At 40.2% G+C, this 12,553-nt stretch overlaps 1 protein-coding gene across 20 annotated transcripts in view; it reads right to left on the bottom strand.

The window, feature by feature from the left end:
- Positions 1-12,553, bottom strand: part of AFDN (afadin, adherens junction formation factor) — a 137,618-nt gene that overhangs the window by 51,031 nt on the left and 74,034 nt on the right. For all 20 annotated transcript variants that reach the window (XM_077899742.1, XM_077899756.1, XM_077899746.1 and 17 more), the window contains 4 exons: positions 10,155-10,224; positions 5,995-6,113; positions 1,939-2,000; positions 1,611-1,816 (listed from right to left, as the gene is read on the bottom strand). In XM_077899742.1, coding sequence (XP_077755868.1) covers positions 1,611-1,816; positions 1,939-2,000; positions 5,995-6,113; positions 10,155-10,224 — 457 coding nt within the window. The remainder of the gene's footprint in view (positions 1-1,610; positions 1,817-1,938; positions 2,001-5,994; positions 6,114-10,154; positions 10,225-12,553) is intronic.

The raw sequence follows: 12,553 nt of genomic DNA, 5'->3' as shown, positions 1-12,553 counted from the left end.
AGGACACCATGTGTCTGACTACTTAAGGGTACGTTAAGAGGAGTGTCTATCCCCGGGTTTAACGGGATGAAAGAGACAGTAAAGACCAACAGAAACCATAAAAAATAAAAGTCAAAACTTTAAAAATGTACAAAAAAAAAGACATAACTGTACTAAAACGGAGTAAATTGGCTTCTGAAAGTAGGTTTTTACAAATTAAAGCATTCATTACTACAGTTCTTTCCTAAAAACTTTAAGATTCCCCAATCACATACTAAGTAAGGCTACATCTGAAGTTTAAAAGACCGGTTTCGATAATGATCATCTCATTGACTAGTTCAAATTCAGGCAGAAAAAGTCTATCAACAGTAGTCTGAGGACAGGAATTTCACAATTTGAAACTGGCTTTAGAAATGCAAACACGATGGAAAACAGACGGTGGCTCTGAACTAAAAGGAAATCCTTGTTTCTTTATAAATTAGTAAAAGAGGAATACAAACTGGGATCCAAATAAAGTGACAATCCTTTTTGGCTGTTTCCTCATTTGGGTGTAAGAATCCTAAGCCCATTAGATTCATATGCTAACCCCTCCCACATAAAAGAAACAGTTCTTGAAAAATCTGGCCTTTTAAATCAACAGACTAGTTTGCTCAAACTATCCTCACAGGAGAAAAACAACCAAATCATCTAATTACGTTGCTTAACAATGATACATAACTAGGGTTTAAATTCCGTGGCTGAATAACAGCACTGATAAGAGGTTTAGAAAAACTTTGAAAAAAGTCTTAAATTTGCTTTTAAGGACGTAAGATTAAACCTTCAAATTATCTGTGAGTTTGGAAAACTGCTATGCCAATTTTACCAACCACAGATGAAGAGTACTTAAAAAGAAACAAACCACTCTACAAAGAGAATACCCTTCCCTCCTTAAACTTTCAACATAGTTTTATTAAAGAATCTGAACATTTCATCATAATTGAGAAATGTCATGATGTCCATCACACCTATAAAAGTGCTACCAAAAAACCCAGGTAATTACTACTGACATCATACACTCACTATAAAAGAGCAAATGCCCTTCAAACCATGAAAAAACTCTAAGAAGGTGGTTGCAAGGGTCCGGGGGAAGGGATTATGAGGACAGACTGCTCAATGGGCACGGGGTTTTACTGTGGAGTGATGGAAATGTTCTGGAACAAGAAGTGGTAGCTGCATAACAGTGTCAATGTATGGAATGCTTACTGAATTAGTCATTCTAAAATGGTTAATTTTACGTTAATGTGAAATTCACCTCAACAAATTATTTTTTTTTGATTCTACAAAAACCCACAAGTCTCAATACATTGAGACCATTGCAAATTTTAAGGACCTTTACCATGATCATTATTACATTACACATACAGTACCTTCCCTTAGTTCTAACATTTGTAGGAAGAATAGAAAAAAGTTCACATTTCTTTTCAACTTGTAAAGCTATGCAATTGTCAATGCTATTTATAGAATTTTCATTTCAGAAAAGACTCTTAAGGTAAAGTCACACATGTAACCAATGGGAAACATTGAGCCAACTGGCTTCACTGGTGTCAGACAACAGGCACACTTACTGACTGGCTCTGCAGGCGGAGGCTTACCTGAATCACCCCCTCCATCATGCTCACCATCTTGTTGACTATTGCAATCACTTTGTGAGTGCGCTCTGTAGGGCTGACGTCGGGTCTGTACTGGCTTGACAATACATACCGACATGCCATATATAATACATATGTAGGTGACAACTTAAAATGGACTGTAGAGCTATTAGTATAGTTTATAATGGCAGATAAAAATGAATCTTCAGCTGTGAAAAGATTTCAAAAAAGAAGAAAAAGAAAAAAAAGAACAAAAAAAAACCATGAAAATCAGATGGAGGAAAATGGAACAAGAAATAATTCACTAACAATGGAATCTGAAATTACTCACAACTTTCCCTGAATTCAATGCTTGCAGGCAGTATCAGCTCAGGCCCAGGAGCATCCTGAGTTCTGGAAGAAGAAAGTGGCCATCTCTTAAAATCAGGTCACGTGGCTAAGAATATCAATAACAATCTATGCAGATTTCGGCAACTATTTTTACAGTCTCCATACAGTTCTTACAAATAATACATGGCCCAGTAACTCGTGTTCACGTGGAAACTACTCAACTATTCAAATGAGCATACTGGGGGCGAGCATATCCCTACTCTTCACAGAGGTCAGTTCTTTGAAGGATCTGCTTTCATCATGAGAACTGATCTGACCACAATTCTCTATTATTCATGAAGATTTCATGCGGAGTAGGGCAACCAGGCTGTCACGCACCTGCTATGGCAATGGCTCAAGTCACAATGAAAAGCCACTGCCAGGACACACAAGAAAAACTAAACCACAGTGAGCCTGACACTTAGCTCTCATACATGGAGGAGAACCAGTTCCTACGAGCCAGACTCTGCCCTGGCTTCTGATGAAGCTCAGAGCAGATGATCACTCACTCCATATTAGCATTTTGTGATGCTCACAGGGAAGCACGCTTTAAAAAGAAGACATCCTACTCACAATTTTTCCCAAAGTCATATCAATTCATTATTTAGCCTGACTTTACAAAAATAAGGTGCTGCTGAGAAATACAAACCAAGAGCAACTATGATTTGGAACACTTCTAAGAATTAGCACTGTCCTCATGTTTATATATATTCAGGTATTCTGGATCAAAGTACTTCAAACATTAGGTATGTTTCTGTTTCTATCAAAGAGTTCTCCAAATAGTGGATCACCCTGCTCTCACTGGTAGGACAAAGGTTCACTGTTCAGTGAAATTCTTCTCTCAGCTACAAACATATACATATGTAGGTATGTGTCCACCAGGGCACAACATAAAATACGATCCTGTGTTGTATACTATGGTCAAACAACAGCTGAAGCCTTTAGTAAAGCACGGGATTTCTAAAACGCGCAGGATAAAGAATTATAAATCCAGTTTAGATCTCCTTACCTTGGATTTATACTATTATCGATGGAGTAGTACATGAACTACTCCTTCATGTAGACAGGTGCTTAGGATTTCAAGCAATTTAATCATCACTCTGAGTTTGCTACTAGCTATGTTTTATATATAAAATATACGTAAGTCACCCCTCACTCCTAACAAATTGGCAAGTGATTAGGTTCCTTAAGAGTTTAAATCTTTACCATTTTAGTTCAGCTCTAACAGAGGACCAGGAAAAGTTTTCCAAAAATCTGTCCTCAAAAAGATTAAGAAAATCAAAACTGACAGCAAAAGTAAAGAAACATGTGTTGTGCCTTCCCACAAACTTAACTGGAAAGCAAAGAGCAGGCCTTGATGATTTACATGGGAATGAAAGCGACTATTGAGGTAATTATCAGCTCAGAGGAACACGGAGCTCAGTGTTCACAGAGAGCTTCAGATCTGGAGGAAGGGACAGTCAACACCTCCGTCGGTGTTTCTGAATGTGTTCGTGATTGAAATGACCGTCATTTTCAACAGGAACACTGCGGTCTACTGATTCTGGACAAATGGTGGCGAACCTGCCAAACCTTTGTGTTTGGAGTCACTGGGACAACCGCTCACTCCCTAAGCTGGCTCCTATAACAACTTGTTCAAGAAAGGAGATGAGAGGGAGAAGAGCCCATCATGGCCACAGACCAGTCACTGGTCCCCAGCAGCGATGCTCCCTCCCACCAGTCCGCCTCCCCAGGCAGTGACTGAGTAGCAAGGAGAAACACAGCAAGGCACCTCAAGCTGTTGTAACTGCCAGAAGGAAAAACAAAAGTCTTCTCATCAAATTATAAGCTTCAATGTCTCTTAGTCAATGATTGAATAATTTGGATTTAACAATTTAGGTATAAAAAGGCTCTTATAAACAATAGAATTTAAATGTCCAATTATGTAAACATATCTCTCTTAACTGCTGTATTTATAGACATCTAAAATTGTAGATAAGCAGTTATTTTCAATTTAGTATCTATGCAATAAACTGGATGAACCATACCAATCATCTGTTTCATCAATTTAACACATCTGGAAAAATAAGGACATTAAAATCTCACCAAAAAAATTAAAAAATGTATCAAGTGATAACTTAAGGTACTCCATTACTAAAAACGATTGTTTTCCTTGACTTAAATCAGTATTTTAAACATGTCTATTAAAACAACTTTGATTTTTATGAATAAACGAATTCAGCATTGCTTATACCCACAATGTCTATGTGAGAAACACAGACTGAAACAGAACTACCATCTGTTGCTATCACTGCTATAGTATCAAGAAGGTAGGACATTGCTACAATTCCAGTAACACCTTTAGTACAATCTTCATTCACAGGATACAGTCAATTCTAACATACAGTGAACCATCGGATGGCTACCTGACCCTGTACTAACATACTACATTACTTATCGACTATTTATATATACTCATTAATTTTGCTTGTCCTAAAAGAATTACCCTAATCAGCTTCTTTCATCTCCCCCATTTCTTGATTTATTCACTTGTTTAAGAGCTATGATACCTTTCTCTCGATCACCTTTTAACAGAGGCACTCTCTTTTGATACCAGTTTACCATTTAGAATATCTTATTCTAGAACATACCACCAAAAACAAGTACGGACTGAGAAAGTAGACTTATTATTACATCTGAAAAAATTCACCTAGCCAACAAAAATCTTGAATAATAACCAAAAGCGCAAGATGATAAAAACAAGGTAAAAATCTGAGATTCCCACAGGACGCCTGAGTGGCTCAGCAGTTGGGCGCCTGCCTCTGGTTCAGGGCGTGATCCTGGATTCCCAGGTTCGAGTCCCACATCGGGTTCCTTGTATGCAGCCTGCTTCTCCCTCAGCCTGTATCTCTGCCTCTCTCTCTCGGTGGGTCTCTCATGAATAAATAAATAAATAAAGTCTTTTTTAAAAAAATCTGATATTCCCATATAAATCTACAAATTGAATTACTGTGATGAACGATATTAAAAACTTGTAATACACAGCACCCTCTACTGGAAGATAGAAAATTAAAGAAATACATCAGCTGCCTGTCACCAAATTGATAAGTGACCTTGGGCCAGTTACCTGTCTCAGTTACCGGATCTGAAAGGGAACAGTTAGAATGGCTTCATCAAATATCTGAAGAGCACCAAAAGAGGAGCACTCCCGGTTCCACTGCTGACAGAGAGTGTGTGATTCAGTACTCGTATTTCCCTACGGCCATCTGAGTGGGTTCAGAGCCCTGCTGGAGAAGCACCTGAACCACATCACGCTGCAGATGAAGCTCATCAGGATCTGGAGCTCATCACCTGTTATTTCAATGTGTGAGGCACTGACATTACTTTGCAACATTTTTTTTTTTTTTTTTTTTTTTTTTACTTTGCAACATTTTTAAGCAATAAGTAGAATTCTCATTAAGGTAACGTGTACTTAAAAATCATAAGAAAAGGAAATCACAAAAGGCAGAAGATCTCGGTTCAAAAAACTTAGGCAAGAACAATGGCAGAGGAGATAAGAGACCCTCCCCCCTCCCACTTCCGCAGGGGGTACGACCCCATAACATGGCACTTTGTAAATTCTAAAAATGCTGCCTCGGTCATGTTTGGCTTTGTATATTTAAATACGTGAGGATTTTGTATACAAATGTGTGAAATGATTAGTTTTACATAAACTAAATATAAAAATTATCAAATATTAAAAACCTAGAAAAACTTCCTCTCTCCGTGTTTTACAGAATAGCACATTTAAAATAGAGACATTTTTAACTGGAAGTCCCTCCCGTGTCAGCTGGGTGGAGGACACCGTGGTACAGGAGGACAACCACTCAGGAAGCGTTCTTTCTTCAGCTCAGTAACATGAACAGAAAATAATCTTTCAAATACCACTAACATCCTAAAAATGTCAGCTAAACGTCAATAGAGTCAATAATCTTTATCCCAAGCCCTTTCCAGGAATACTTTCACATCTTCTGTAATTCAGAAAAGCAGTATATCCTACCTGTTTTCTTGCCTGCGGTAGTCCTGCTGCTGCTCTACTCTCATCATCGGCTTCACCATCCCTCGCTCCGCTGTGCTGGAGGCAGACAATACCCTGTCGCCGTCCAGCCGAGTGGTGCTCTAAGCCAAGGGGAAAACACAGAGCGTTTAAACACACCATGCAAACGAACCAAGCGTACACTTCCTGTGGCAGGTGAGGCTCTGGTGCAAGGCTGCCAGGCAGGGGACGGCAGGAGAGGGATGCAGAGGAGGAGCACAGACCAGAAGAAGGCACAGCAACACGGAGGATGTCATGCCCACAGTGGAATGCCCCAAACACACCATCATTGAAAGAATAATAAAACAGCCAGGGAAAAGTGGTACATATACACCAGGGTTCTGTACACAGTACAGTAACAACAGCGACTACTCCAGAAAGTTCTCTTAAAACAGGAGAGAGCTGAGAGAGTATGTCTAATAGGAAAAGTCAAGGTCTTTGTTTTACTTAAGGAGTTAAATATCTGCTCATCACAGTGCAACACCCAGTGAAGAATTTGGTACAGAAACTGGTTTATTTCTTGCCCTTAATCAACAGAGAAAAACACATTTATAGCAGCCCAGGGCAGTACATGTAAGCTCTTCCAAGCAGGGCACATCCCTAACCAACCTACGGCAGACAAAATGGATAAGCTACCTATATCAGTAAGAAAATGGCGCAGCGGTTTGGCGCCTGCCTTTGGCCCAGGGCGCGATCCTGGAGACCCGGGATCGAATCCCACGTCAGGCTCCCGGTGCATGGAGCCTGCTTCTCCCTCTGCCTCTCTCTCTCTCTCTCTCTCTCTCTGTGTGACTATCATAAATAAATAAAAAATATTAAAAAAAAAAAAAAAAAAAAAAAGAAAATAATTAGAACAGAATCAATAAAATTATACAAAGAAAATCACTGAAGCAAAAATTTTATGTAAAATTTCTCATTTTATTTGTTTATTGTAGAAATTGAGCTTGATAATAGAAATCATTCTTGTCTTACCAACCAGACAGTAACTCCTGGCTATATTTTTTAGTTTTTCTTATTTTCCATAAATGAGGTTATACAACCTACCCTGTAAAAAAATACTCTATGTTGTAAACATTTTACAATATTTTTATGTTATGGAACTGTAATGGCTGTGTAACATTTTGTTGTCTGTTCACCAAAGTTCATTGAACTAATCTTTGATTACATTGCTTAAAATGTTCACCAGGACAGGGTGTCCTGACAAGCATGCTTGTAAATATATATATTTTTTCACATGCAGTGATTACTTCCATAAATACATTTACAGAAATAAAAATGCTTGGTCAATGGATGGCAACAGACTACAAAAAATTGTTATAAGTGAACAATAAAAAGGCAATGGATAAACTAGGTTATGTTTATGAGCTTACATATTACAAACAAAATAATTTTAGCCTATTTTTGAATAAAACACTTACAAAATCATAACCGAAGGCTAAAGGAAAGTGTGTGCGTGCGTGCAAGTGCACATAGATATTTAATTGAAAGTGTACAAATTAACACACCTGCAACATAAAGAGTTCAGAAAAGGATCCATGAAGATGTTACCAATAGCCAGCTATAAATTGCAGGTGAATGCTTTTCATTTCTGTATGTTTTTTTCTTAATTTACCAAGTTTTCTGTTTTGACTATATACTTTTCTCAATACTAGTTTACACTTCTATAAGAAACTAAATTTTTTAAAAGATTTTATTTCTTTGTTTTAGAAAGAGAGCATGAAAAAGAGTGTGAGCAGCATGCATGGGAGGAGGGACAGAAGGAGAGAGGGGGAGAGAATCCTCTAGAAGATGCCCTGCTAAGCATGAAGCCCGACAAGGGGCTGAACCCCATGTCCCCAAGATCATGACCTGAGCTGAAATCAGGGCTGTACACCCAACTGATGGAGTCACCCGGGTGCTCCTAAGAAACTCAGCTTTTTGTGAAGAAAGTCACATTTGGTTCCAAGAGCATGTGCTCATGCAGTCACTCAACAGCTCTTTACTGCAGCTCTTCCATGCTCTGGGCATGTTCTGAGCACACACAGCACAGCAGTGAATGTGTCAAGTGAGATCCCTGCTTGCACACAGCTCACCTTCCAGTCAGCACACAAGAGAAGTATCAGATAGCAATACAGGCCAGCACAAAGAATTTAAAATAAGGTATAATTATGCTTGGGGGGCAGGGAAGATTTCTTCAAGGAGCTGATGTGTGAACTGAGGTCTCACTGGGAAGGGGCTGCTGCATGAAAACCAGTGGGAAGAACATTCAAAGAAGAGCAATCATGCCCCACCCTTCCGATGGGAGAGAGGTGTGCGGTCAGTGAACAGACACCAATGTGGCTGGTGCCGGCTAAGCCAAGGGGAAAGGTGAGCCAGGTCGAGGCAGTGGTGCGAGCCAAAGGGAAGAGTGTGTGATATGTGGGATGAAGGGCTGTGAAAGCAGGGCAGTCACAGGATCGAATTTATATTTTCAAAACATCAGGGTATCTGCTGGGAGAAGAGTGACAAGCCAGGGCAGCAGAGGAAAGGCTGCCAAGTCCGAGCCATGCAGATCTCCTGCTTATGGCAGGCCACTCACAGCAGCCATGGAGTAAGGCAGGCACCTGCAGACTATTCCAGACGAAGAGCAAATGGAACTTGCCAACGATGGAATGGAGAGGCTAAGAGAAGGAAGGAACCAGGATAAGCAGTGACCAACCTCTGTGGGGACAACACTGTGGATGAGGATGCCATTTACTAAGATGGGAAAGGATCAGGGAAAGAAAGAAAGATGTTTGAGAAAGAAAATCTAGTCTGTCTTAGCTATGTTCCACTTGAAATACATGTCAGACACCGCCACAGCTACATCCAGCAAGCCTGTGAGGTCTGCAGAGGTCAGGGCCAAAGATAGAGTGGAGAGTCATGAACATAAAGATATATTTTAACTCCCTGACTGCACAAGATTCCCAGGAATATGCATACACAGGAGGGAAGGTGCCCAGGTCAGAAAGCAATGGGAGGAGTCCAGCGGAGGAAGGGGGGAGGAGGTGCCACCCCTAGATGAGCACAAGGAGGAACACCAAGGCAGGAGAGGTCGGGAGAGTGACACCCTGCAGTGGAAATAAAAACATGGCCCAGGTCAGTGGTGCGGACCTCGCTCAGGCAGTGGACCAGGCTATCTGGGTGTGAGCAGAGCTGGTGACAAGCACCGTCCCAATGAGGATGTGGGACTCAAGGGAAGATGATGGAACAACAAGAGGTGGACCACAGAGCGATTCCTCAAGAAAACGTGTGACGAAGAGCAGCAGAACACCGGAGGCAATGGTTGGAGGACTGGCACAGGTGTTTAAGAGCAGGAGGTGCTGAGCCGGTGGGGATGGCTCCTTGGCAGGCCGCACCCGGAGTAGCCCCTTTTCTGAATCTGCACCAAGCCCGTTATCTGGCTTTAGGCAGTGGAAGGTGAAGGAATTGAACCTGGGTGCCAGCTCTGGCCCAAGCCTAAGAAGGCCTGTCAACTCCCTGATTCTGTGAGGCCCCGAAACATCTGGCTGCCCTCAGGGAGAGGACAGGGGGACAGGGAGGCCGGCTGGGCCACGACCCAACATACCGGAAGCCGATGCAGCAACACCAGTGACCACCAGCAAGTCCAACAAGCCAACAGCCTTGGCCAGTCCAAACCACAATGCACAACAGTTAGTAAATAAAACACGTGCTATTTTATTTTAGTCCACTAAGTTCTGGGGTGGTTTGCTATTGAACAATAGATAACCAAAATGAGGACGTAGGTTCCCGGATGATGCAAGATAACAGAGAACTGTGGAAGCAAAGTGCCTGAAAAAGCAAGCTGGCAAAAAAAAAAGAAAGAAAGAAAGCTGGCAGGTGGATGAGAGCAAAGTCTGCTATCTTCAGAGGTTGCCAGACCCAGAAGAGCTGCTTCAACAGAGGATGAACCTAGGATACACTGCCTGGAGAGAGCACACTTCCCCGGCCTCAGCCCTGCTACGTTACCACTATGAGACACAGCAGCACCAATTAGGACACCCCTCAGTTAGAGACCACTGTGAGGTCTGTGCTCACACTAGTTCTATGAGCATAGGAGCAATAGTGCATCCATAGTGCCTATAACTCTACACAAACAGCCCTGTTGGGTTATGTAAATGACCTACCTTACTTGTTGGTAATGCTGTTCCACTGTGAACATCTCCTCCTAAATCAAATGTTGTCTCTTGAACAATTCTTTCAGGATAAAAAAAAGAAATACATAGAATTAGTAACTCTCAAATGAGAAGACATCCTTTTTCTCAATAACAGAAAAGAGCTAAATATCCCAATTTAAAGATATTCAAGAAATCACTTTATTTTCACATATAATGTTAGAGAATTAAAAAGCTGTTAAAACTTCTACATTTTTCTTACTGCTATATCCTGAATATTCTCAGGATATTTTTTAAGACTATTATTTTAATAACAATAAATTGAAAAAACCATAAAAGGAAAAAGCAAGCTACTTCATCACATAATGGCACACAAACGAAGGGCATATGTCTATGGTGCCAGAGCCCACACACTGACATAGGGAAGGCAACTGTGTCCACAGGAGGGTAAGGCACAGGACCTGAGCTGCCATCCTCACAAATCAATCTGATGATTTTTTTAAAAGCTCATGGATACCACTACTTAAGTTATGATAAAGAAATGGGGAATTTTTATATAATGTTAGTAATCAGATTAAGTTACCTTATTTTAAACAATTTTTTAGAATATCTAAAAATACCAAACTTTTAAACCCATCATTATGAAAAATTCAGAATATAAACAAAATCTCATTTTAAAGAGTCAATAACCTGAAACAAGCTATGGTTCTTTGGCACAATGAGGGTAAATACCACCCATTAATCCTAGTCGAAGGGAAAGACCCCAATAAAAGGAAAAAAAAAAGAGCCCTAAAACACCTGGAAACCAACAGGATGGGTTAGTGCTTAAATTCCCTGGGCTTCTGCCCAAGATAATAAAAAGAAAATGACAATCTTTTTCTTATTTAAAGACAACACTCTAGTTTCACAGCACTGTGGTAACTTTAAACTTGTACTTAAGCCCAATCTATAGGATGAAATCACAAGTGATATAAAAGTTCAAAATTGTTTTTCGAATTAGAAAACCAGGTACAAATTCCACTTCTATGTCATCACTATGAAAATAAAATCATCTTGTAATGCAAAGTAATACAACACTTTAAAAAAAAAAAAGATTTATTTATTTATTCATGAGAGAGAAAGAAAGGCAGACATAGGCAGAGAGAGAGAAGCAGGCTCCATGCAGGGAGCCTGATGTGGGACTCAATCTACGAACCAGGGATCATGCCCTGAGATAAAGGCAGACGCTCAACCGCTGAGCCACCCAGGTGTCCCGATACCACTTTCAACAGGAAGTTGAGAAAGTAGCAGCTTTTCCTGAGGCTCCATACTTTGTCAGCGATCCTGTCACCAAGATAGTAACAACAGAGAAACTGTTCTCCTGGTCTCTAATGGTTAGAATGGGAAATTTACTTTAGTCATTCTGTCTCTGATAATGAAAAGATAGTTCACCTCCTTGTCATCTATCAAAGCTACACATGCACTGCACCTACCCCTAACTCCATGCTGTTGATGTACACAAATATAACCTGATAAGCCTTCTTGACTCCACTTGTAAAATAACAAATTTACTCAATACCATGCAAAGCTTGTTATTGTTCCCCCAGAGTTAACAAGACATTAAAGTTTAACATGGACACATTTATACTACACTCTATAGATACATAAATGATTACAAAATGATCTCATTCATGACTCTGAGGACATTATCTAAGAATGACCACTGAGGATAAGAACCATGTCTTGGCCACCTCAGCTCAGAGCACTGTGACATGTGACACTTGTGCTCCAAGAATGCAGGCTAGATGTATACATGAAGAGATGAAGGAGAGCACTGAATGTATCAACAGAAGTCCCATACTGACCATCAACATCAAATTGTGCTACTTTGCTCATACATACACCATTACTAAGGCTTTGAAGACACTGACCGTGAAACCTGCAATTAAGAATACATGCATCAAAAAAAAAAAAGAATACATGCATCATATATCCCTCAAGGAACTAGGAAAAGAAGAACAAACAAAGCCCAAAGTTACTAGAAGGAAGGAAATGAAATCAGAAATGAAAAGAGAAGACTTTACAACTGATAACCAAAAATAAAACCACATATCAGACCACTATAAACAACAGTTTGCCAACAAACTGGACAACCTAGAAAAAACAGATGAAGTCCTAGAAACACACAAACTATCTGGACTGAACCATGATGAGATAGAGAATCTGAATAGACAGATTAATCCTCCCAACAAACCGAAGTCCAGGACCAGATGGCTTTACTGGTGACTTCCACCAAATGTTCAAAGAAGAATGGTTACCAATCCTTCTCAAAGTCTCCAAAAACTAGAAGAGGAGGGATCTTTTACAAACTAATTTTACGAGACCAGCATTACTCTGATACCAAAACCAGACAAGGGCACCAGAAAAGAGAA

Source organism: Canis aureus, chromosome 1 (assembly GCF_053574225.1).
Source record: "Canis aureus isolate CA01 chromosome 1, VMU_Caureus_v.1.0, whole genome shotgun sequence".
Taxonomy (NCBI): Eukaryota; Metazoa; Chordata; class Mammalia; order Carnivora; family Canidae; genus Canis; species Canis aureus.
This window is presented reverse-complemented; position numbering and strand designations above follow the sequence as displayed.